This window comes from Pinus tabuliformis, chromosome Q (genome assembly GCF_031772625.1).
Source record: "Pinus tabuliformis cultivar Carrire ecotype Pingquan chromosome Q, CPIR1, whole genome shotgun sequence".
NCBI lineage: Eukaryota > Viridiplantae > Streptophyta > Pinopsida > Pinales > Pinaceae > Pinus > Pinus tabuliformis.
Window position 1 is genome coordinate 1,174,339,195 of NC_142296.1, and position 27,601 is coordinate 1,174,366,795.

At 39.7% G+C, this 27,601-nt stretch overlaps 1 protein-coding gene across 1 annotated transcript in view; it reads right to left on the reverse strand.

Annotated features, from left to right (window-relative positions):
* The window catches only part of LOC149223872 (RNA-binding (RRM/RBD/RNP motifs) family protein), a 96,408-nt gene extending 69,512 nt beyond the window's left edge, over nucleotides 1-26,896 (reverse strand). The window contains exons 1-2 of the mRNA XM_089385946.1: nucleotides 26,349-26,896; nucleotides 25,852-25,915 (exon numbers count right to left, since the gene is read on the reverse strand). Of these exons, the coding sequence (XP_089242072.1) occupies nucleotides 25,852-25,915; nucleotides 26,349-26,589 (305 nt within the window). The 5' untranslated portion in view covers nucleotides 26,590-26,896. The remainder of the gene's footprint in view (nucleotides 1-25,851; nucleotides 25,916-26,348) is intronic.
* Between the last annotated feature and the right edge of the window lie 705 nt (nucleotides 26,897-27,601).

A 27,601-nucleotide genomic window follows, 5' to 3' on the forward strand; every position in this document is an offset into this window, starting at 1 on the left:
TCTGAAGTTGTTGAGTTAAATTGTTGATCATATAATGAAGTATTGTGCATGAAATCATATGGTCACCTAGAAGATATCAGTACCACAGATGTATTGTAGATAACAGCAAGATCTGCTAGCAAGAAAAGGTTGAACTATAGATCTCTCTACGATAGCATTTGGACTTAACCTGATGTCTAGTGATCTGATTTGACAATTGTTGATTTTCCCTGATATCGATATTATGTGGGCATGATGACTTATGTGGAAATTGGCCTCCTTGTTGTTAGCACAATGGTTGAGGTAATGATAGTTGTGATCTGGCATGAAAAATGGAACCTGCATGACTCATCCTTAATGTATGCATTTGCACCTAGTGACAGAATGACTTATGTAATGCTTATGAGAATGACTTGATAAAGTTCATATTGATATTGGATGACTAATTACAACTTGTTGGCATGATGAAGTCATGAGTTGATATGAGCTTCACATGAGCTCCACCTGTCCCTTAGTTGAAAGTATTAATACTATGATAATGATGACTTTGATAATGGTCGTGATCTGCCTTCTAAACTCTGACGAGTTGACTTTGTCGTTGATGGTACAACATTGAGTTATGTAAGGATGATTATGTTGGCTTAGCATGGCATTATGCTTAGAGCATTGCAATCCAGACATGTCTAGATTTGACAGTTATTTGATAAAGTCATGATGATGAGTTCCAAGGTATAGCTTTGATATTGAATACGGTTTTGGTTTTATATCCTGATGATCTACTTGTGACAGGTGATGAGCCTCTGAAGATCTAAATCAGACGGGGATGGCTTATGAAGCCCAAAATAATGTATCATGGCATGATGAATCGATTTCTAGAATTTGGGAAGAAATTCCATATTGCAAAGCTATTGGTAAATGTTTTTTTTAATAATGAAAATGAAAAATCCTTGGATACTCTGATTTGAAGTTCAAGATGTTATGGCATCCGACGATTGAAAGTTGAAACATTGATGTTCCGTTTTGAACATCCATCTGTATATGTATGATGTACATAGAACTTGAATAAATTCATGAGTCAGTTGCTTCACTTACATAGATTTGACACTAAGCATGCTTTGAAATATCTGCATGAGGTGTTCTAGTTTTAAGAATGAGATATTTCTCCTATGATATGTATCTGCATAGATGTATTGTTGATATTTGAGATTATTGTTAATAAGCACATTTGGATGTTTTAGTATGCGATCTGTCGTGATATCTTGGATGAAAGGTCCATAGCATTACCAAGGTTGATCATGATGTTGCTAGCATGGCTATGCAGCAGGATACAGAGGCTCCTTAGAGAGTTGTTTGAGCATGATCTGGATATGTTAAAATTGGCAACTAGGGCCAAACTCCATGTGGGTCACCTTATTTATGGCAGCTGATATTTTCCCTAGATTCCTCTCATCGAGAGGTGTAGGATTGATCTAAAGATCATCTGATTCCGACAAGTATTTATGGAGATATGAATTTAATTTTAATTACTTAACAAATTGTGAAGGTCAGCCAGCAGCTAAGTGTGTGGCACACATGCCCAGCATTTCATATAAATAGAAGAGAGGTTGAGTCATTTTAGCATCTCATCTCATCATCTCTTCTTCTCTCTCACTCTCCTTTCTTGTTTGGGTTAACAAAGGAGCAACTAGTGGGAAAAGAAGGATGCAGCTACAAGGAGGAGGACGCAACAAGGAGGAGGACGCAGCAAGGAAGAGGACGCAAGTCTGTTCTGCATTAACCTAGGGTGCAACCAGCAAAAGAGGACAGCGTGGACCAGCGAGGAGCCTCTTTGACTGCGGCCTTGTGTGGGGAGTCTCCCTCAAGCTAGCCGCAAATCTGATCTGCTGTTTGGAGGGCTGATTTGACCCACAAAGTAACCAACACTGACTGGTTAGGGCTGACCGCAGGGCTGCCTAAACGTTGACCAGATTTGACCACATTCTTTGGGTTGTTTCGGGTTGTCCTTCATCTCTGTTGAAGGCTGGGTTGACTAAGGTTGACTCTAGACTATTTGTGAATCATTTGATCCACTTTGCAAGTGCTGGTTAGGGCATCTTTTACTGTTGTCATAAAAATTACAGATATGTACTATTGTACTATTTCTCTCTCTGCTGAACTATTGAAAATTAGAGAAGAATTGATCAAAGGGTTTCCCCGCATTGGGGATTGTCCCTGGCTAACCACCACATCTGGTGTCCCTTGTCTTGGCTTATTTTCTGTCGATCTATTAATGTTCTATCTGCACTTTACTTTATGTTTATGCGATGGCTAAACTATGGCTAATAAGAAGATTTGAAGTAAACTGCTCTAAGTATAGAACAAACCATAAATTAACATGGTATCAGAGCTGAGGTGAAGACAAAGCCCAAGCAAGAGCAAGAGCAGAGCAATCAGCAAAGGCTGTTGAAGCAATCTTAAAAGACATCATGGGGTCCTCATCACATTTCCCCGCTGAAGACAAGCTCTGTAAGAAGTCTGACTATCACATATGGAAGATGTCTCTCTATCTGACATTGGAAGAGCAGGAAGTGTTGGACCATGTGAGAGGCAGAATCTTGAGCCTCCATCAAATGCATTTGTCACTGCTAGGAACAAGTGGACCAGGGGAGAAGACAAAGCAAAGAAGATCATCTGGGACTCTATCGACAAACGCCTGGTGGCCTATGTTTCTGAGCTGACCACTTCCAAGGAAATCTATGATAAACTGGTAAGCTTATTTAAAGTCAATGATGCAAATCAAGTTTTGTTCCTTAGAAATAAGCTGAAGGAAATTAAGAAGGGCAAAGATGAGAGTATGCAAGCATATTTCTTAAGGATCACCAAGATCAAGAATGATCTCCTATCAATTGGGGAAGTCGTTCCTGACAAGGAAATGACCATCACAACTCTCGGAGGGCTCCCATCTGAATGGTATATATTCAGGACCACTCTTCTCAACAATAATGTAATCCCAGGATTTGAGGAACTGATGGCAAGATGCATTCAAGAAGAAACTAGGATGGAAGAGCAGGAAATGCCTGCACTTAGAGGCAATCCCGCTGCATTCTCCTCTCATGCTAAAAGGAGAAATTCCAGGGCTAAATCCAAGGGAAAGGTCGGACCGAAGGGTGGAAGAAAAGGACGATGTTACAATTGCAACAAAATGGGCCACTATGCGAGGGAGTGCCCTGATAAAAGGGACTCACATCATGACGATGATCAAAATCACTCCCGAGGCAATCAAAGGAATGGCAAGTTCAATGGCAAAGGAAAGAGGAATGCCGAAAATCAAGGAAGTGGTCAACCCTCCAAGAAGGCAAGAAACTCCAGGTATGAATCTAACATTGTTAACAATAAGCAAGATGAATATTATCTACCAGCGGCCCTCTCTACTATTGCTCCCCCGGACTCGCTAGGAAATTGGCTTATTGATAGTGGTGCCTCAAGGCACTTCACTGGTTACAAAGAAGCTCTCTCTAATCTGATAGAGAAGGAGACCAACCTGGAAATTGTTCTTGGGGACAACTCCAAATATCCAGTGAAAGGCGTAGGAAATGTTACTCTTCAATTGAATCAGGGCAATACAATTCATTTGCAAGAAGTCCTATATGTACCTGATCTCAAAAAGAACCTGGTGTCCATTTCGGCAATGGAAGACAAAGGCTACAAGGTGGCCTTCATCGATGGCAAGGTACGTGTATGGAAAAAGAATTTTAAAGATGCTTTCACTCTTGGGTTTCGAGTCGATTCATTATATCAGGTCGGAGGAAGTCCGCTGGCATCAGAGGTTTTTTCACCTTCATTATAAAGCTCTACCCGATGTGAGACAAATGGTGACAAGAATGCCCGAGTTCAAAATAGAGCAAGAAGGTGTATGTCCAAGATGTGCCGAAGGAAAGCTCAAAAGGGGACCATTCCCCTCAAGCCATAGCAATACCTCTGATATATTGTAGTTAGTTCACTCAGACATATCTAGTATGATGCCTGTGAACTCCTTAGGAGGATATTTATATTACCTCACTTTTATAGATGACTATTCTCACAAGACTTGGATATACTTCTTGAAAAAGAAGGATGAAGTGTTCTCCGGGTTTCGTCACATATACTCCTGAGTAGAATGGTGTGGCGGAAAGGAAGAATAATACGATTGTTGAAGTTTCCGTGCTATGCTCCATGATCAAAGACTTCTGAAGTTTCTATGGGCCGGAGCTGCAAATACCGTCGTATATGTGCAAAACCGATTGCCTCATCACGCGTTGTGTTCCAAAGCTCCCGAAGAGATGTTCACTGGTAAGAAACCTGACGTATCTCATTTTAAAATTTTTGGAAGCCCTATATTTTTTCATGTGCCGAAAGAGAAAAGGAATAAATTGGGTGCATCTGGAGAGAAAGGAATCTTCGTCGGCTATAGCGAAAATACTAAGGGCTATAGAATCTATTTGGTTGGTCAAAGGGAAGTCGAGATTAGCCATGATGTCACCTTTGACGATGATATGGCTCTTAAGCAAAGTTGACAATCTTCCTACTCTAAGGGAATCTAAAGAAGCCGCCACCAAGAAATCGGAGGAAAAGGAAGATGAGACGATGCTCGATGTGGAAGAACCTATGGATCCTATTGATCCCCATCCGCAAGAGCCTTCCTCTTCTAGGAAGAGGCCTTCATGGCCGAGGGGGACACTTGATGATGTTGAAGGACACAATGCACCCAAGGGGACTTTCCGGGAAAGTAAGAAGCCGGCCAGGTATTAGGTATACTTGACCATCATGAGCACGATCATCCAAAATGAGCCTTCATCATTTGCAGAAGTCGTCAAGCATCAAGTATGCAAGAATGTTATGACTGAGGAATATGAGTCCATCACGAAAAACGATGTCTGGGATGTGATCCCCAAACCCCAGGACAAAGCAGTTGTCACTTCGAAATGGCTTTACAAGATAACGCATGGCACTAATGGAAGTGCTAAAAAGTACAAGGCTCATTTTGTCGCTCGTGGCTTCTCTTAGAAGGAAGGCATAGACTATGACGAGATATTTGCACCTGTTGCCCGATACACCACCATCCGCTCAATCATAGCCCTCACTGCTTCGCAAGGATGGAACCTACATCAGATGGATGTCAAGACCGCATTCTTGCATGGTTTGGTCAAAGAGGAAGTCTAGACTATTTGTGAATCATTTGATCCACTTTGCAAGCGATGGTTAGGGCATCTTTTACTATTGTCATAAAAATTATCGATTTGTACTATTGTACTATTTCTCTCTGTTGAACTATTGAAGATTAAAGAAGAATTGATCAAAGGGTTTCCCCGCATTGGGGTTTGTCCCTAGCTAGCCGCCACATCTGGTGTCTCTTGTCTTGGCTTGTTTTTTGTCGATCTATTAATGTTCTATCTGCACTTTACTTTATGTTTATGTGATTGCTAAACTGTGGCTAAAAAGAAGATTTGAAGTAAACTACTCTAAGCATAGAACATACCATAAATTAACAGGATGTGACACGAATACATTGTGATGATCTGATTGGCAGTAAGTCCCATATTTATAGTTGGGACCAAGATACTCTCATATATTGAGATAGTGCAGTTGTTCGAAACAAGCTCAAGCTTGTGGTTGGCACCTCCTTGAGAGGGAGGATGATTATGGTATCCTTTTGTGATTCATATGATTATATATGATCTGACATGATGTTTGATTTGATGTTCTGTATGAACAGGAAACAGTTGTTATTGAGACAAGCTGATAATGAGAGCAGTGTTGATCGAGGACATTGAGCAAGCTCTTCCTACCCTGCTCGAGCTCCCATGGTGAGGAGTTGAGATAGAGGGCTCCTGGGGTCGAGGGAACTCTAGACAATAGGGCGTTACCCTTATCTGTTACCTAGGGTTGAAGAATGTTGCTCCCCTATATTTATAGGGTCGGAGAATGTTGCTCCCCTACTTGGTCTTTGCAAAGTATACCCCAGTTGGCATCATACCCTCAAGCAAGCCAGCTTGATGGGAATATCGTTCCTCGTTTTGGCCAACAAGTTGAGAGTGTACTTGGGGTGTACAACCCAAGTCGATTATGATGCAGGTGTTCTACCACATGACTATTCTAGGTCATCGATGGGAAGATCAATAGGCAATAGGATGGGTTGAGATAACCCGATATGATTCCGAGTTGAGGGTAAGCTCCCCGATGAAATTCTAGGGTCGAGAGTTTACTCCCCTGTGTGATGAGTTATCCTATTGCTCAGTATGGATGGAAACTTCTCCTCGAAGTGGTTCCAGGTTGAGATATGCTCCTTGATGATATGCTCTCTGATGACGATTGATGATGATATTCCGAGTAGCAACCTGCTAGCAAAGATTCCAGATAGCAACCTGATGGATAGAGGGTGGTAACTTGAGCTCCCCTCTGATAACAAATTCTTCTTCTTCTAGATCCGAGAATGTTCAGCATACGAGCAAGAATAATCAAGTGATAAGCAGGAATAAAAAAAGGATAGATCGAGATGTACAATGATGATTTGTGATGATGAGACACTTGAGATGGACATAGCACGACGACTACATGACAAAGATGATATGTGATGACACTCGAAGATTCCAGAATGGAATATTGTTCGATGGACAAATATTGGCAGGTAGAATTCTCCCTATTTGAGAGGCAGTGTTAATTTTTGCAACAGCGATAAAATTCCACCTTGGACAGCTCAAATGACCAAGATAATGATTACATTAGATTCCTCTTTTCGAGAGGACCAAAATCGACCTAAAGATCACCCAATTTGTTCAAGCGGAAGTTGAGTTATGAATTATTTTATTTATACATGTATTATGGAATGGGTCAGCCCTAACCACATGAGTAACTGCTTGGGTTAGCCTTAACCCGAAGTGAACCCTCAGGAAAGCCTATAACTAGAAGAGACCTCAAGATCATTTGGACACGTCTTCTCTTCTCTTTTATCTTGGTTCGCACAGGTTTGACAGAAGGAGTTCGCTCAAGGGTCCGAAATCACAGGTGAAATGTTTGCTCTTGGTTAGGGTCTTCTGGATCTTGGTTGCTCACACAGAACAGGGAATTATGGTCCCTGGACGCGGGCACACAAACCTATGAGAGCGACACGAAATCCATAGTCGCTGGCACAAAGGCTTATGGGAGCGACTTTGGCTTCAGAGACATATGTGGAGGTATCGGTCCCACGTCGCTTGCATAGAGTGACCTTGAGAGCAACCAAGACATCTCAGTCGCTCGCACAGCAATAGTAATGGAGGGACTTTGGGTTTTAAGTGTATTGTGCCACAGTGGCATGCATAAAGACTTCCTGGGAGTAATCATGCAGTCACAGTGGCCCGCATACATTGACCGAGAGAACGACCAAGATGTTCCAGTCGCACACAGACAGTTTTGATGAGAGCGACCTGAGTTCAAATCTAGGGTTTGGCATCTTGGCTTCAGATGACTTCAGTGATCTAGTATATCTGGGTTTCTCTTTACTATTATACAGATTTGTAGATCTGTAGATCTGATTTGTTAGTATCCGCTGCAAACATATATATTGGGCTCATTGACAATGACAACAGTGCTCGGCACAATAACAGCAGTATACAACAGTTGACATCAGTTTGTGACAGCACATTACAGCTATCAGTATGAGGGTTACGATTCTAGCATGATTAGATCTGTTTCATAGATATCATTATTGCTTTGCTACATAGATAAAGTTGTGGATCATTGTACTCTCTTTTGTTGCATCATTTGATGACGATCTAAGAAGAAGATTTGCAAGGGTTTTCCCCATAGTGGGTTTTGCCTTGGTCTTGGACCAATCCTAGTGTCTCTATATGTGTACATGCTTTCTTCTACTATTCCTTTTATGTTTTGTTGCACTGATGATGATGGTGATGTTGTTTCTTTCCATGTAATTGCATATGATGATGTATAATGGTGTAGATTTGAATAATGTAATGATGATATGGAGTGAACTTAATGTATTAATGATGAAATGCAATTATCATAGCAAAGAACAATGTCGCCCTAAGAAAATTAACAAAATCCAATCAAGTTGGAACCACTCTCAAACATCCTGAAACAGAGAATGTTAATGTTAAAAATTTAAGTAAGAGGACAAAATTGAAATATAAACGAGAATGTCAATTTTAGTATAAGAATTTAATATTACCATATTAATTATTAGGTTAAGTAAACTAGAAGCCAGAGTTGGGGGGAGGGTAGGGGAGTCTCTTTAAATAGCATTAGTAGGGCCCCAGGATTAGATCTAAGTTGCACTGAAATGGATACGAATATGGGGTTTGAAATGGATACGACAAATTTTCAAAACAGTTGGATACGAAACGACACGACAAGGAAACGGCACACACACACACATATATATGTATAAAAAAATGAACTACATTTTACAGCATCATCACAAAAATTAATAATGCAGACTACATAGTACAAAGTACAAAATAAACTATGGTCGGCAGTCTTCTGGGTCTTTGCTTGGTGCAATTCTTTCTAAATCACTTAGCAACTCTACAGCATAATATTTTGGATTCACTGCATAGGCCAAAAGGTGCAATGGGGTGGTCATCTTGTTCCACCTTTTGGTCAATATATCTTTTACTTCTTTGTAAAGAATTCATCTGGGTCATTCTCCTTAACATTTATAACCACCCTTATCTTCTCTATCATGGAATCAATCCCCTAATACACTTCTCCCAAATTAGGCATATTTGTGTCAAACATACGAAGCAAATCCACAATTGGCTTAGTAAATGCCAAGATGTACTCCACCCTATCCCACCATTTATCATCAACAACCAACTTTTTCACTGCTTGTGCTCTAGCAGATTGGGATTGCCTCCATTAATTCCAAAGAGAACTGCATAACATTGACTGTAATGCATCTTTCACTTGAATAATCTTTGTTAAGGCTATGATGTGAGAAGCAAAATGAGTCTTGGCAACCTGCAGGTGCCAAATTGGCTTAGTAAATGCCAAGATGTACTCCACCCTATCCCACCATTTATCATCAACAACCAACTTTTTCACTGCTTGTGCTCTAGCAGATTGGGATTGCCTCCATTAATTCCAAAGAGAACTGCATAACATTGACTGTAATGCATCTTTCACTTGAATAATCTTTGTTAAGGCTATGATGTGAGAAGCAAAATGAGTCTTGGCAACCTGCAGGTGCCAAATTGCCAATGTTTCAATAAATTAAAAATCATAATTTGATTGAATAACTATTATGATTCACGAATTATGACATTTGAGAATCCAATTTACATATTTGAATTTAGAATCATAGATATTAGAATTATGAAATAAAATTTAAAATTTAGGTTCCTTAAGGAGCTCCAACTTCGCAAATTCCCTGTGGATGCCTTGGGACATGTGGTGGTTTGTGATGAATGCTTGAAATTCTTTTGCCTCTTCAAAAATAGAAAATAACACGAATCCATTCAATTTGCTTCCCCAACTTGCTCAACATGAGGTTCAATGAATGTACAGCACAAGGGGTCCAATAGATGTGTTGATATTTTCCTTCAATAATTAGGCCTGCTGCTCTACACATCGTTGCATTGTCATTTATTACCTGGACAACATTTTTTGGCCCCACCAATTCAATTGCTTCAATCAAGATGTCAGCGATGAATTGACAATCTTTCATCTGCCCCTCACAATCCACTGCCTTCAACACTCAACATTGTGGTGCGGACCTTCTCATATCTAGAGCTCTTGAACCCTTTTGGGGCTTCATTCACTACTTTTATCATTGTCAAGTAAGGAGATCGCACGAGGTTAAACGGAAGGCCATTTGCATAAATGCATTGACCTATAGATGCAATTACCGTCTCTCGAGCATCATTATTAAAACTCCTTTTAAGCGGTCCCAAATTGTTGAAAAGTGTAACTAGATTCGGTCTTCATAATGACATGTAATTGTGACTCTTGTAAATGATGTAATGAAGAAAAATAAAATTATTATTGTAAGCCTTGCTTAATGGGTTTCATGAGCAAGTGATTTTATTTTAGATGGCTCCCATTGCGAGCCTTAGGATTTATCATTAAGGTAAAAGAATTAATGTCATATATGAAGAGCTCTTCTTGAGCATGTGTAAAATTTATATAAGTCAATAAGATTGTCTAGAAGCCCTCCAACGACAAGCACAAGCTCTCCTCTTCATGTAGGCCTCAAGAAGAAATAGAAACTCATGTCGGCTCACTTATTTTGGAGACACATCCCTTCAATAGATCATGTCGACTTATTTATGGAGACAAACTACTATATATACACGGTTGGGCTCTTTGCATTTACACAGAGAATTTCGGATACATATCTGAGTTTTCAGATGGACTGTGGAAGGAAAAGGTGCGGATCTCTCTGGGATTTCGAGTGACCTAACACAGAAGCAGGCTCGGATATCAGTGCAAGAAGCTCAAATAGGGAACAGATCTACAGAGATCAGTTCGGTGTCATCACACTGTCAAGAAGTTTAGTCAACCTCAGATCTCGGACCAGATTGCAGAAGATGTGTTTTGAATGACCTCAGACAGGAAGCTCGAATATATTACAGTCAATAAATTCGGGTTTCAAATCAGTCAACAGAGTTCGGATTCTCTGAGATTTTCGAAAGGCAATCATAGTTCAGATATCACAGTATCACAGCTAATGGTTCTATGTTATTACAGTGGAAAGATTTTGGTGTCATCTCAGTAAAGGTTTTCGGTGCTACCACAGTTAAGGTCTTGGTGCTATCTAAAGAAGAATGTCTCGGTAATATTTCAAGGAGAATCTCGGTGCCACAATAGAAGATCACAGAATGGTCTAGAAACCACAGTTTGGTGGTACATAGAGGCCACAGCTCAGTGCTCTGAAGGAGCTATTCTTCAGTGATGTATCACTTTGTTTTGATGATGCTACAATGGTCATAATTTGGTGACTACACATTGACATGTTTCAGTGCCATGCCCAGTATATATATACAGTTCGTTGAAGAGATGATCTCAGTTTGAGGAAGATCGAAGTAGAAGAGAATCGAAGAAGAAGGTTGACTGTGTCTTGGTCTTGGAGTGGCTAAATAGGTCAAGGGTCTTGGTCTTGGTATTCGTCAATCAGAATCTCTATAAGAAGAATTTGTGTGGGTTTTCCTCTCAAAGGGTGAGAGGTTTTGGCCCTGGCTTATAGCCTACATGATGTGTCTCTTGTCTATTTATGTTCATGCATTGGTTATTGTTTGATGAAGAAGAACACTAATAATCTAACATGAAGAAGATCCTAATCTAAACAAGTAAAAAGCATTCACAAATAGTCACTAATAGAAGAGAAATCACCTAATGTCAATGCCCTAGATTTCTCAACACAAATTAGACCGCTTTGAACCAACAATTCCATGCGAATGAAGTGGAGGCTTTGATGAAGATGTTCCCAACCTTGTTGGGTGTTTTAATTGAGAGGCAGGATTTACCTCATTTGCTTTAACATTTGCCTCGTTTTATTCTTTCTGATATTTTGCAAGTTTTGCCTTGCTTAAACCATTTCCATCTGTCCCATTCTCTTTAGGTGGGCCACTGCATATTCAAACCACATTGCCTTTTAACCCAAGTAAATGTGCTTTAACCCGTGTGTACAAACCTATGGCTACTCCGATGATCACCAACTGGAAGAAGTTGTGTGCTTCGGATTCTAAATTGGTGAACCTCACATTGTATCATCAGTTGATTGGTTCATTGATATATCTGGTCAACATTAGACCAGATATTTGTTTCACAATCAACACATTGAGTCATTTTAGGATGAAGCCCAAGAGAGTGCAATGGGTGGCTGCGAAACATGTGTTGTGGTACCAACAAGGCACAGTGGACTATGGTCTGGACTACATCCATGAAGATGGAGTCAGGTTGACAGGTTGTATAGACTCAGACTGGGTAGGCATTGTTAGTGGCCAAAAGCGTACCTTCAAATGTTGTTTCATGTTGAGTTTATGTTAATTTTGGTATGTTTTATGCTTAGAGCAATTTACTTCAATTTTTCACATTAGCTCAATGACAATATTCAGATTAGCAATCACATTAGCATGATAGTAAAGTGCAGATAGAACATAAACATAAACATCAAAAGACAAGTTGAGACAGAGGACACAAGATGTGGCGCCAACCAGGGACAAACCACAACGTGGGGAAACCCTTGATCAATTCTTCTTATATTTCTTCAATAGTTCAGCAGGGAGAGAGAGATAGTACAAATACATTTGAAGTCAACACTTTGACTTGCCAAGATAAGAGATCAGACGTCAGAGATCTTCTTGATGAAGATGATACATGAGGTTGTAGATCTGATGACAAGGACTGCAGATCTGAACTCAAGTGAAGGCATACTTCTTCAACTGATTCTCCAAGGTGATTCCATCACCATGCTGCATCCATCACTATGTTGCATCCATCATCATGCTACATCTAACACCATGTTGTCCTCCTCCTGTAGTACTAGCAGTCACTGTTTCATCAACTCATCTTTTACTCAGACAACAATGTAGGCCTTCTAAGACTACAATGTATGCCTTCTAAGACTACAATGTATCAAGGTGGGACACCACCTCTGCCATGTTGTCAAGACTGATACAACAGCCTTAGCTGCTGGCTATGGCCTACGGCCTAGCCCAGTAGCAAGTTAAGCAACAATCAAAAATGTCAATGAAGCAGTATTTACAAGGGCTTGACTTTGTTGTCAGCACTGTGATTTACCAACCATGTAAACAGTCCTAGGAACAACCTTCTAACACAATGTTGTCATCATACTTCTTTTACCACGCTGCCACAAATTCCACGTTGTCCTTTCAGGCCTTGATATATTGATAAGGCTTCTTCTTATCTGCGGATAGTAGCCTTCCCGTTTGACTGCGACTAGGGCAGATTGTGACAGCGAATTAGGTCACCTTCTAGTCTGTGATTAGGGCCTCTTCTAGGCCTCCTTACTGTGGCTTAGGGCACCCTCAAATGCTACGAATAGAAGCCTCCCCTTTGTTGCGTGTGAGTGCCTTTTCTTGTTGCATATAAAACCTCTTTGACTGCGACCAGATCTCCTCAAACAATGTATAATTTAGGTGACTTTCACACCTGCGACAAGGGCTCTTTTAGAGCTTCCCTTGACACCGGAAGGAAGGTCCCATTGATTGCAGATTAAGAAATTTCCTTGCTGCGTAAACAAGTATCCTTTTGTTGCATATAAAAGCTCCCTTTCACATCGGCTAGGTATCTTCTTCCTCTGCGGCTATGAGTCTCCTTCAAAACAGCGTATAGGGATTCTCTATTAGACCAACATTTAGGCCTTTCCTTGCTACGATATGGAAGCCTCCTTCACTACGTTAAAGCCTCTCCTTCGTGACAGCATTAGGGTCTTCTTCCATGACTGCGTTAAGGGCTAGGGCAGCGTATAGCCTTTACTTCCATGGTTGTGATTTGATCTTCATTAGGGCAACGTATTAGACTAGGGCACTCCCTCTAGATCTCTCTTTCATCAAAACCCAAAACAGAATGAAGAGAGAGATCACAAGAGTGTGAGTGTGTCCAAATGACTTGAAGACCTCTTCGATTTATAATAAAACGTGGAGGACAAGTGGGGGGTAATTTGGTTGATGGCCAACCTTGACGAATTGTCACATAAGACAAATAAATTCATATCTCCATGAATACATATCAGAATCGGATGATCTTTAGATCAATCCTACAGCTCTCGATGAGAGGAGTCCAAGAAAAATATCAGCTGCCATGAATAAGATGACCCACATGGAGTTTGGCCCTAGTTGCAAAATAAATTTATATCTCCATGAGTACATATCAGAATCGGATGATCTTTAGATCAATCCTACACCTCTCGACGAAAGGAGTCCAAGAAAAATATCAGCTGCCATGAATAAGATGACCCACATGGAGTTTGGCCCTAGTTGCCAATTTTAACAATTTAGCAGTGGTGTCATGGTTCAGCAAGAAGCAGAGAGCATTAGCACTGAGCTCAGTAGAAGTTGAGAGTATTACAGCTAGTTAGGCCAATTGTGAGGCTATTTGTCTTCGCAGGATGATGTGTGGCTTATTTGGTCAAAGGATGAGATCAACTACGATATATTGTGACAATTAGAGTTGCATTAAACTCACGGAGAATCCAATATTGCATAATCGTTCAAGGCACATACAGATCAAGTCCCACTTCATTAAGGATTGGATTCAACGAGAAGTAGTGACGCTTGAATACATATCCACTGAGGAGCAAGTTGCAAACATTCTCACCAAGTCATTGCCAAGGGGAAAGCATATATATTTCAGAGACAAGTTGGGAGTGGTGAGAAACACCTTCCTCGGTAAGAGGTAGTGTTAAGTAAAGGGGTACCAAGGAGGTGTTTCCTAGTGCATTTGCCTTTCTGCCTAGGAAAACACTTTATAACACCTTTTTAGCAAGTGACTTTATGTGTTATATTAAAGTTCTGTTATAAAGTCACCTTTTGTGGTACTTTATGTACTATGTACTTTCTAATATTATAGTCATTGTACGTTTTAAAGTTGACTTTATGTGGAGAAAAAGTACAAGGTTCAAAACAACTTAAAGTGACTAGGGAATTCATTAATGAGCAAGACCACATGAAAAAGGGGGTCAAGTAAGGGAATGATCTCCACCATTGATCTAGAGGGTTGAGATATAAGCTCAGCGCTTGATTAAAAGGGTTAGGGTTCTCTTATCTTAATGACGCTAAAAAGGGAGAAAAATCTTGAGAGCTCATTTCTACATGTGCATTTGTGGAGAGAATGAAAAGAGCTAGAGAGGAGAAGGAGAGGAGGCAAAGATTGCAGGGTTTTGTTAAAGGAAAGAGACTACATATACAACAAGGAGAATCACCAAGCAAGCTCAAAATTCTAGGAAATCATTGGCACAAAGTTCAAGGTAAGTTTCAACACATGTTACATGGAGAACAAGTCGCATTTACGAGAGTCGGGCTGTAACAAACTGATAGGCATAGTTTCAAGTTGACCTGTGCGAATTTCAAGGAGAGAAATTCATTGAAATGAGTGACATGAATTTCCAAACTAATAGAAGTACCTAGTCATGATTTTCTAGGAGAGAAATTCGAATTGAGTGCGTGATTTTCAAGGGACTAAAGCTAATTGTTTGGCATGCAAAGGAAAAATTCAGCCGAACTGTGCCTCAATTTCAGAGGACAAAGTCATATCATTGATGCATGAAAATCAAGGGTTACGTTTAGCCTGTGGCGCAATTTTCTAGGCAGCCCATTCTATCAAATGTCAAGAATTTTAAGGGGAGATAAGTACCCTTCGTGATTTATTTGTTGTGTATCAAATTTCCTGAGAAAGCAAAATAAAAATCTCCTAATCACTAGTTTTCCCCTTGTGGGCTTTTCCAAGGTCAAGTTTGACCAGAAATATCAAGTGTCCTCATTTTTTGTGCATAATTTTCTAAGTGTCTTATTAGCCAAAGGTTAAAATTAAAAGACGTAGAGTAGTGCTCTAATGTTCCTTTGAAATTTGTATTAAGCTTTACATATCAGTTAACATGTGGGGCTATGGGCATTAAACTATATGCAAAACCATTGAAACAAGGGAGGGCTACAGCTTAACTTTCAAATTTCTACACGGGAGGGTGGGGCGCACATAAGGTGACATAGAAGGAACTTATGTTTTGAAAGAAGGTCCAAGTCAATTTGGACTCAATCAACTCAGCCAAGTTGACTAACGACTACTTCAACTCGACCTTCAACTCAATTTGGCACTAAACTAGACGAATTAGAGAATGAAACAACCAATTCAATACAATTCCGATGTAGTCAACTAAGTTTGAGAGTTTGTAACTACTCAACCAAGTAAAACTAGGAACCCCTAGTGTAGCCTCCACCTTGAAATTTTCAATCTTTTTCATAGAAATGCATGGAGTGAGCACTTGAAAAGAAATCAAAGCTCAACGATAAAGAGGAAAGAAGACTGAAGCCTAGGAGACTTGTTATAGCTCAAGGGAGTAAAAGGGGGAATTGAAAACCCCATCATTGTAGCTAGGTTTTTTGGAGCCACAACTCTAAGAGTTCTTGTCTTACTTGTACTAGAACCCTAGAAGGGAGGCGATACAACTTGAGGGACTATGGAGCAGAGAAGGGAGAAAACTTCCTTAGGTTGTACAAGTTGAGGGGAACGAGAGATTGTTGTTTGCAAATGTTGCAAAAGCCAGAAAATGCGTTTTGATGTAAAGATTATGTGCATTGCTAAGTTATGGAAGCCTCCTCCATTGCGTTAAAGCCTCTCCTTTGTGACAGCGTTAGGGTCTTCTTCCATGACTGCATTAAGGGCTAGGGCATCTCCTTTAGGGCAACGTATATCCTTTACTTCCATGGTTGTGATTTGATCTTCATTAGGGCAACGTATTAGACTAGGGCACTCCCTCTAGATCTCTCTTTCATCAAAACCCAAAACAGAATGAAGAGAGAGATGACAATAGTGTGAGTGTGTCCAAATGACTTGAAGACCTCTTCTATTTATACTAAAACGTGGAGGACATGTGGGGGGTAATTTGGTTGATGGCCGACCTTGACGAATTGTCACATAACACAAATAAATTCATATCTCCATGAATACATATCGGAATCGGATGATCTTTAGATCAATCCTACACCTCTCGACAAGAGGAGTTCAAGAAAAATATCAACTGCCATGAATAAGATGACCCACATGGAGTTTGGCCCTAGTTTCCAATTTTAACAATTTAGCAGTGGTATCATGGTTCAGCAAGAAGTAGAGATCATTGGCACTAAGCTCAGTAGAAGTTGAGAGTATTACAGCTAGTCAGGCCAATTGTGAGGCTATTTGGCTTCATAGGATGATGTGTGGCTTATTTGGTCAAAAGGATGAGATCAACTACGATATACTGTGATAATTAGAGTTGCATTAAACTCACGGAGAATCCAATATTGCATAATCATTCAAGGCACATACAGATCAAGTATCACTTCATCAAGGATTGGATTCAACAAGAAGTAGAGACGCTTGACTACATATCCACTGAGGAGCAAGTTGCAGACATGCTCACCAAGTCATTGCCAAGGGGCAAGCATATATTTCAGGGACAAGTTGGGAGTGGTGAGAAACACCTTCCTCGATAAGAGGTAGTGTTAAGTAAAGGGGTACCAAGGAGGTGTTTCCTAGTGAGCATGTCTCGAATCCTTTGTATCGTACACAACACGACCCTGACATGTGTCAAGTAGGAGTTTGACCCACAGGACACAAGACAAACTTGTGTTTGTTTGACACGTGCCAAGATTATGTCACAATCTCTGGAAACATGTCCGTGGAAAAGTGCCCCCCACGTGGTTTAAAACTTAGTTATGATTTTTCACTCTTTTGGTTTAGCTTTTGCACTTGAGGGAGGATTTGGAATGTGAAAAAATGTAACCAATTTTAGAGGAGATTCTAAGTGTTGGTCAGTGGATTTTCAATCCACATTTTTATATTTTTGCTACAACAATGTATTTTTTCTTTATATCACAACAGTCATGGCTCAACTAAGGGCAGCTAGAAAAGGGAAAAGAAAGGGGAGGAGGAAAGACAGCAAGCTCAAGAACGAAAATATCCATTGTGGAAGTATGTTACAAGACATCAAGGGCTAGGAAGGATGCAATGTTCTTTGGACATGCAGTTTTTTCAACTATCAATTCAAGAGCACCTACTTCCAAGTGAAAGGGCATTTGTTGGGCACATCTTGTGGACTTGGAGCATGTCCAAGAGTGAATGCATCCAAACAAAAAGAACTAGAAAAAGAGGCCAATGTTGGCGTGGCAATGGTGGCCACATCATCTAATAAAACCACTAATGAGTATCCTCTTCCATTCTTAAGGAAAACCAATTATCCATTTGGGAATTCTAGTGGAAGTACAATTCAAGTAACAAAAAAGAGGGAACTCGATCTAATGGACAAGATATTTCAACAAGAGAGGCAAGAAGAGATTGATCTTACCACTAGGTATTTTCTATCTCAACTTCATCTCATTTAATGTTGCACGGTCACCTTTATTTATTGAGATGTGTCGATCTCTAGCTTAAGGGGCTCCATCAAGGTGTGCGCGTCATAGTTCAGAGAAGCTTAGAACCACATTATTGATTAAGGAAAAGGAGGTAGATAAAATGCCAGAGCCAATTAAATCAACATGGCCATCATCCGGTGTTTGAATTGTTTCAGATGGATGGACAGATGCAGCATGCCATCCACTCATCAACTTCATGGTGTCTTCCTTGAATGGACCAGTCTTCATAAAAGCAATGGATGCTCTTGGAAAATACAATGATGCGCAATATATGGGTGGGTTGTTCATTAAAGTTATTGAAGAAGTAGGTGTTGATTCTTGTGTGCAAATGATAACAAATAATGCACCTATTTGCAAGGTTGTTGACATAATTATGGAAGCTAAATATCCAGCAAATAATTTGGACACCTTACATATTTCATTTTTTGAATTAGGACTTAAATCCATTGCTTCCAATGTGGCATTGATCAGAAATCTTATTGAGGATGCATGCCATATCCACAATTTTGTACAAAATCATACCAATGCCCTCACAATCTACAAAAAGAACACAATGCAGGAAAATCAGTACAGCTATCTAAGGGTTTTCTTATTAAGAAATATCATAGTACAATTTGGGTGTCAAAACTAGCCTACCCAACAGAGAATTTCCTTAGCAGCTATACCTCACAGTTTGAGAGAAATCTCTTGGCTGAAACCTCAGAAAATCCTTCTGGCAGCTGCTCAGCACAAACTGCTCTGCAACCCCAGCGGCTGCCCAATCTAGACTACGTCAACCCCTCTTTGTCTCACGCTGGCCCTGCGTTAGCCTTTCTTGGCCTGCATTAGCTTTTTGGGCCTTTGCGTCAGACACGCTGGCCTCTCTGGTGCTCTACGCAACACTTGGCTGCCTCTACGTGGCCCTGCGTGAGCCCTTGCTCGCTCTGCGTCACTCTCCTTGGCTATTGCACTGCTCTCCCGGCACAACATGTACTCAATGCCCCTCAGTTGCTCTCTTGATCACTGATTCTATCTCTCTTAGCAAACCCCACTCTAGCCTCAAGCCTCCTCTTATACTTTTCCTGTTGACATCTCAACAGCGAAGATTAAGTCCCTAATCAACGGCTAAGATTAGATCTGGCTTGATCCATGTCTTTTGGACCACTCTAACATAGATTCATATTAATACACATTAATATTTTATTTTCCCTAAGTTTAAACTTAGGGACTCCATTAAAAATATTAATTATTTTAATATCTCCTGATCTATTTAGAATCTGCACAAACCCTTTCTCGGTATTGGAGATCTCATGTGCCCCAACCTCTCCACCAAATTTCGTGGCTAAAGCACATCCGATGATACCCCAAATCAACAGTGCCTTGAGTATGAGATGTTAGCGAAGGCCTTTTTCACCACCATACAAGATATTCTTGTCAGCAAGTGGGACAAGAATTGCACAACCTTGCATTCTTTGGCTCACTCATTGAATCCCAAATACTACAACAATGAGTGGCTCGATGGTGGGCTTTCATGCAAATTCGCTCCTCAACATGGACACTTAAATTTTGCAAGGGAGAAAGGATGCATTTAGATAGATATATCAGGATCGAACATCCCTTAATGAGTTGGAGGATGCCTTTGCAGAGTTTTCCACTAGCACTAGGAAATTTGGAGGTTGTGATGTGATTAGAGACAGGGGAACTAAGAAGCCCTATGCTTGGTGGGCAACTCATGGAGCAACATGCCCTCCTCTACAACAATTAGCCATGAGGCTCCTCTCTCAGCTTACTTCATCATCTTGTTGCGAGAGGAATTGGAGCACAAATGGGAATTTTTATAGTTTAAAGAAGAGCAGGCTTGAGCAGTCAAAGGCAGAGACAATGGTGTATGTGCACACCGACCTTCATCTTAATTACAAGCAAAGGGAGGAGTGGTTGAAGGGAAAGACAAAGATGTGGGATGTGTTTCCTAATGATAAGGGTTTGGACAGCAATGTTGAGTTGGCAATGGCCAACTTCAATCCTAATGAACCAGTGCTAGAGCTGGTCACTTTTGATGATGGTGATCCTCTTGAGGGGTCATACTCTACAGACAAGGGGGATGGAGAAGAGAACAATGGTGGCAATGATGTTGATTTTGACATTGATGAAATGGGGGGCTACTAACAGTCATGAGCTATGAGATTCTTCCATTTTGATCTATAGTTCTAGTATCTACCCGGTTTTGTATTTGCCATTGGCATTCCCACTTATAGTAGTAATGACTCAATGAGTCAATATCTATGTAATACATTTTGACTTTGATAACTTAATGAGAAAACTCCAATTTATGGTTTTAATTTCTTATATGTTTGTCAATTTATCGTCATTGATATAGTACTAGTTGTATGTATGATTGAATTTTGTATCACCACCACGTAAATGCTTAGTTTTTAAATAGAATCTTTGTTTAGATTTCATTTTTTGTGTGTAATAAACTAATTTGTTATATTTTTATTTTTTCAAAATATGTATATATAAAAAATATAATGTGTGCACCATGTCCTATTCTGGGGGTCGTTGTGTCACATGTCAGATATTGTATTTCTATGTCCTCCATGTCTTAAGTCACATGTCAGGTGACTTCAGTACGCTAGTATTTGATGCGCTAGGGACAGTGCATAAATGGGGAGGGGAGGAATGTGACCCCCTGTGTAATTGTATATATTGTTATTAGGCTAGTGAGCCAAAACATATTGGGCCTACATGTCGATGTGTATATGTATGTGTGTATGTGTATATAATGTGGGGCCAAAGTGGCTATGTGGTTTAGGCCAAAGAGCTTTTGCGCTAAAAGATCAGCGAGCCTAGCAAATGTAATGTAAAGATGCTCGTGTTAACAAAAAATATATCATTACCACAGACCAAGTCAAACAAGAGAGACAGTGGGCTAGGACTCCATGAGTGGGAAAGGGGGCTCAAGCCTGAGTGAAGGAGGCTTAAGCCAAGGGGCTAAGTCAAATAATAAAATAATACCTAAAGCCTTCAAACATGAGTTTATCATAAGTTCCAAAGGTAAGGGAGGAATTACTCGAGTTCTTGGAAAAGGATAATCAAATAATACCTAAAGCCTTCAAATATGAGTTTATCATGAGTTCCCAAGGTAGAGGAGGAAATTACTCGAGTGTTTGGAAAAGGGTTTCTTTGAGTGCCACTTGCCATGTAGGACACATGCATACAAAAAGTGAGGATTTAGTGTTATACTCCATTCTAACCTAAGATTCTCATCATAGGAACTATTGTATGAGCTCTTGGGATATATTGTGACCTAGGGATGTCAAATACACATGAGATTCCTAGGAGGAATTGGTTGTGTGTACAGCTCACCTAAGATTGCCTTGGGAAAGGTTGGAGCCCTAGAGAGTGGATTAATAGATAAGTTTCCCTGGTGTGAGGCTTGGAGGGTACATGGAGACTCCTAACGGCAATTGGGACTCTTCGAGCCACAATACCCTAAGACCAAGGCTACTTGGAATGGGAGCGAAAAGTGTCAATTTTTAGAAGCTTATAGGTCGGCCACCCTAGCGAGGGTTCGAGGGCAGCACCCTTGAAAAGAAATTTTTGAGAAAATTGCCTTGTAAAATATTGTAATTTTGTAGCCAATCTAGATTGTTCATTAGGAGGAAGCTCTGATGATAGAAGTTATGTTAATTTAGGGTTTTTTGCTCTAGAAGGCAACCTTTGGTTTGTATGAGGGAATTGTATTACGACCATTGTTTTAAGATCCAGTCGGCTCGGAACCGACTCGGCTGAGTTGGTTTGAACCGGGAAAAAAAATTTCAACCCGGCAGAAAATTCGGTTCGGTCGGCCGAGTTATGACTGACCTGGCCGATTCATAACATGACTCCGCCAAGTCAGTCATAACTCGACCGACTCGACTGGATCCATAACTACTCGGCCGGGTAGCTAACAGTGGCCAGTGAACCATAAAAACACGCCTTTTTTTATTTTTATTTTTATTTTTCTAAGTGTGGGGGACTCCAAAGGGGTTTTTGAATTAGTTTGCTGATCTTTGGGGTCCATTCCCCTCTCCCAAACCCTAGTATTTGATCATATTGCCCTACTAAGGCTATGCTATTCATGGTAATGTTAAATTCTTAAAGTAAAAGTGACATTCTCCTTAATCTTCATTTTCATCATTTTACTTAAATTTTTAACATTACTATGAAATGACTCAAGATGTTTGAGAGTGGTTCTGGCCTCATTGGATTTCATATGGAGAAAGTAGAAGTTTAGATTTCATTCAAAATCCAGCAGACTTATCAGTTTTTCAGGATTTCAGGATTGGGGGATTGCAATGTTTCCATTGAATTTTGTCATGTATTAGAATATGGAACTCATATTTAATCAAGAGCACCAATCCCTCTATGTACCTTGATGTTAGTGACGTCGGTTGTCGAACTCCTCTGGGATTCGCTCCCAAACCGGGAGCTTCCGAAAATGTCGCTCCCACTCCCCTTTCGCTCCCACTCCCAAGTAACATTGAGCCAGATGATGTTGGCAACTCTAGCAGTAGCCAGTAGCACTGGCCACAGACTTTTGTTCTAGAGGCCATTTCTAGCCTCCTTGGTTATGTGTTTTTGTTTTGATCTCTATATCATCATCGTGTATGTATTGGACAGTGCATGGGTGCCATTTTAATATAATGGATATATTCATGAGCCTACTTTGATCATATGTTGTCTTCTATCTATATTATAATGTTGTGTTTGGAAACATGAATGAAAATCTTTAAATTATGTGTTTTTATAAAAAATAAATATTTAATGTATTTTTTACAACAACCGAGTCATAGAAATCGAGCCGGCCGAGTCGATACCAAGTCGGAGTCAACCCTCGGCCGAGTCGAAGTTTTTAAACATTGATTATGGCTAGGTATTATTCCATATCTATTCCTATATTTTGTTAGCACTTAATCACAAAATTTGACTCATATAGTCTTATTTTCATCACATAGCATAATCTTGTAGAGATGCTTTCTTACAAGTATATGAACTAGTGTAGGTTGTTTTACAATGGGAGCATGTAAAATTTGTTGTTCCAACCCTTTTCCTTCTCACTACCTTTGTCGCATACTTTTTATAAGGGTGTTGAACAGTAGAGCAAAATCATTTTGCGAAGAAAAGAAAAGAAATCAATTACGAAGAAAAAAAAATGCAAGAGTGCACTAACGAAAATCGCTCCCAAATTGGAGCAATTCGGGAGCACGCTCCCTAAACGCTCATGTTCGGAGCACGCTTCAAGAGTAGGTGCGGGGAGTGCACTCCCCCACAACCTTGCCTAGGACTTCCTTCCCAGCCTAAGTTGGAGCCTTGGAATGGTAGTGGCACAACCCAGGCAGCTTTAAAGGCAAAGAAGGGGGTGCACTACCTTGGGTTTTGCAAGTTCATGGGGGTTGAGGGACTAGAGGTTAGAGTGTTGTTGCCATGTTGGAGTTTGGTATCTCAGTTAGAGACACCTACACTGTTAATAGACCCACAACTGGCTTAGGTCTGCCTATTTTCCTTTGTGGAGTCATAGTCTCAGTTCGAGGGTGACCCACTACTGAGAATGCATGAACAGTGAAGTGTATGTTTGGGTGGAACGCCTGAGGTCTGCAACTAGTCAATGATTTATAAAAGATAAGTGTTTTAATTACACTTTATATGCTTCTACTATGTATATTCTTATGCATACACGTTGCTAGTGAATTATATATGTTTATGCATAAGTATTATGTTGTTATTGGCATGTAACATCAACTAACATGTAATATGCGTTAGGCATTCATGACAAGGAAGAGATATGGTACCAGCGGTACTTCAATGCAGATGTTGTCCTAGTACACTGACTAAGATATGTTGCAGAGCAATTAAAGTAATTATGGTTGTTATGGAAGCCCAAGTGGGCATAGTTACTTAAGGTATATGAGGCTATAACAATCAGGTTGAAAGGCATTTCGAATTATGGTATCAGAGAAAGCATGATGGTAGCATTGCCCAATAGAGGTGGTTGGAGGCATTACAAAGTGGTATTAAAGAATGTGTGGCAGTAGCATTGCCTAGGTTGGGTAGCTGGGGGCATTACAGGAGGCTTCCAAATGAGAATTAAGTTATTATGGATGGTATGATGTTAATGATTTGCAATATGCCTTGGAGATCATGGGAAGGGAATTAGATCTTTGTTAAATGATACTATATATGCTAAATTTAAGGTTCAAACTTCATGTAGGAATGATAGCCCCTACCACAAATAGGATTCAAACTTCATGCAGGAATGATAGCCCTAAGCTTGTACAAGCTCTAACCAAGCCTATTGTGACCTGAGTTTCATATTAGTCCTAAGACTATGGTCAATGCATTTATGGCTTAGATGTGAAGCCTAGGTCTTCAATAATTAAGTATTTTCTAGAGGCTACAGAAAGCTTTAATTATCACACAAATTTATGACGAGGGCTTCGATGATTGGCTAATATATGTCTATAAATAAATTTTTAATCCTCACTTCTATTGTACAAGCTCTAACCAATCTTATTGTGACTTGAGGTTAATATTAGTCCTAGAACTGTGGTCGATGCATTTATGGCTTAGATGTGAAGCCTAGGTCTTCAATAATTAAGTATTTTCTAAAGGCTATAGAAAGCTTTAATTATCACACAAATCTATGACGAGAGCTTCAATGATTGGCTAATATATGTCTATAAATAAATTCCTAATCCTCTCAAAGAAACATTGATTAAATTTTATTTCATAATTTAAGATGGCAATGTGTCTTACTGAGGAGAGATTAAAATAATATTTCTATAAATAAATTCCTAATCCTCTCAAAGAAACATTGATTAAATTTTATTTCATAATTTAAGATGGCAATGTGTCTTACTGAGGAGAGATTAAAATAGCTTAATGCAAATCTTCACAAAAATGATACTAATTGTTTAAATGTCCCAATAATTCAACTAGTTTCTACACTTGCATAACCTAAGCCTTGGATGCATTTGATAGGTATGTTGTTAAGTCTTTGTCACGGACTAAAAACAAAATCATCTAGTTTAAGATGAGTTGCAAATAACTCTTAGGACCCAATCAAGCTATTTGGACGTAATAGCAGACTCTCAAACGCATAGGCAGATTCATTTGCATGATTTTACACAAGCTTCGATTTGGCAATCCATGGTGAATGAAACCCTTATTGGAATCATCTCTCATTTTGCATTAATTTTTTATTATGCAACCATAAAAGAGTTACGTGATCAAACCCTGAGGGTTAGTTCAATTGGTCCAAGTCCTCGTCGCTAAAGCACCTCTGCTATTGAGAGGTCACAGCTTCAATTCTCTTGACACTATTGGGGTCAGGCTCCGTGGTTGAGCCAGTCAGAAATGATCCATTATGGTGGATCTGCCTAGTACAAATATTCCGTGGACATAGCAGTTACTAATCTTCAAGACCATGAACCACATAGAAAAAGAAGAAAGGAACAAAAAAAAGTTACATCATCTCCCCATTCTTAGAATTCTGCAGCAAGAAGCTTGATAGAAGCTTCAAGCAAGTTTTCGAATTTGTTGCCTAAGAAATAGTACCCAAATTCTTCAAAACATTGCATTTCTTCAAAATGCGGATTCTTAAAAGGTCACTATGTAATGTTTGCTTAATAAAAAACCGCGAGACAAGAGCTCTGAACATAATTTCAATGCCACAAGCATGGCAATTAGTACAAACAGCGTGGAAATATTTTTTACAGCATGGGCATCCTAAAACACAAAGAATTTTTAAACGGCATGATAAAGAACCACTTACCCTTCGGTGAATTCCTTTCCTCTGTTCCCCCCTGCCCGCTTCCGACGCATTCTTTTCGCAGGATCTGGGAGTCATAAGAAACAAATCGAAAACAAAAATATGTTTTATTTGCAGGTTAATAATCAAGCCAGTCTAATTGAATGAAGACGGTACAGCAATTGATCGTTGAAAATGGAAACCGTGGAGTTGCTTTGAATTGAACATATTGGTGAAGGTGCAATTGTCATTCAGGCAGACCATGTGAAAGGGTTCGCTTGTAGAGTATTTGTTAATGTAGAGTATATATGCAACATGTCCTGTTGTAATAATAATAATAATAATAAACCAAATAGAGGTACAAAGCATCCCATCCATACGTCCAGCAATGGTGATGTTATCCTACTATCACATCAAACTGTGGTCTTGCAGTTAAAATTCAGTCATGAGAAGAAAGTGAAGGCATACATAAGATTTGCACTCAAAATTTAGTTATGAAAAGGGAGAGAGGGCATACATACCTTCCGGTGCCAAATATATCCGGAGGATCTCCCCATACTGTGAAAGAATTTGTCGGAGTTTGAGCGGCTTCAAATGGGGAGGCACGCGGCTCAAGTAACACACTCCTCTCTTCTTCAATTTGGCATTTTCCTCGAGTAATTTCTTCCGTTTCTTCTCCTTAATTCGTGTGGCCTTCTCTTCGTTTTCGTCTTTTTCCTCTTCCTCTTGTCTAGGTTTCTGTTCAGCTTCCTCATCCATCATCTCGCTGTATCTACACCTACCTCGGCCTGAAGTGTATTTACAGGGCGATGAATTACAGCTACGCTGAGTAAAGGGGAACAACACAAAATTTCAAGTTTGGGTAGAGAACTGAAAAGGCACAATGATAGATAAATTGAAGTAAACTGAACTGAATTTTCCGAGGGTTTGGACAACGCGCTGATACTTCCCACAATCACTTGCCACTGTTAAAAATCCGTTCGGATTTTGGGGTTCGGCACCAATGGGTTTCCAGATTCTTCTTCGCATTTATTCTTGCACTTGTTCGTATTTTGTCGGGTTAGGTTATCTATTGAATTTTCAATTGCCAATGTTCTGATTTATATGTTTTTTTAGGTCGGTGATTTTTTAAATGTTATTTATTGGTTTTCCAATTGTAAATATTTGTATTTATATTTTTTTAAATTAAGTTATATTCTATTAGTTTTACTAGTTTTATTTCAAGGTAGAATTTTAGTAATTCGCTTCTTTTAATTTGGTTTTATTTTTTAACAGGAAAGAATACGAGTTATATTAATCTGCGCGCGGTCAAGACTGGAGAATTACACTCTCATTATAATGAATTTCATTATAATGTCAATGCTAGGCTTCATACGCTCCAAGAGCAATCGGTCTAACTTAGTCTAGTTTTTCTTCAAAATTTCAAAACAGAATTGGACAACTACTATTATGTAGTATAGACTTTACAGAATTGCGATAAGAGCAAAATACATTTATAAAAGACTAATTTTCAAGGACAGCAGGACAGTTGAGGTCAAAGCCAAGGCTTTCTTCTGCGAGCTAGGAGTTCTGCGTGACATGTTGAATTTGGAGGTCCTCAAGCATGCTTCTGAATGCCCCAACTTTGTCTTTGAGCTAGCCAATTTTCTTGATTTTCTCCATGTTCAACTCTTGCATCTCACTTGCCTCAATCCTCTGATGTTGAAGGAGCAAATGCAACTTAGCGATAACAGCGCTTAATTCAACATGCTCACTTGTACATGTTCCACAAGTA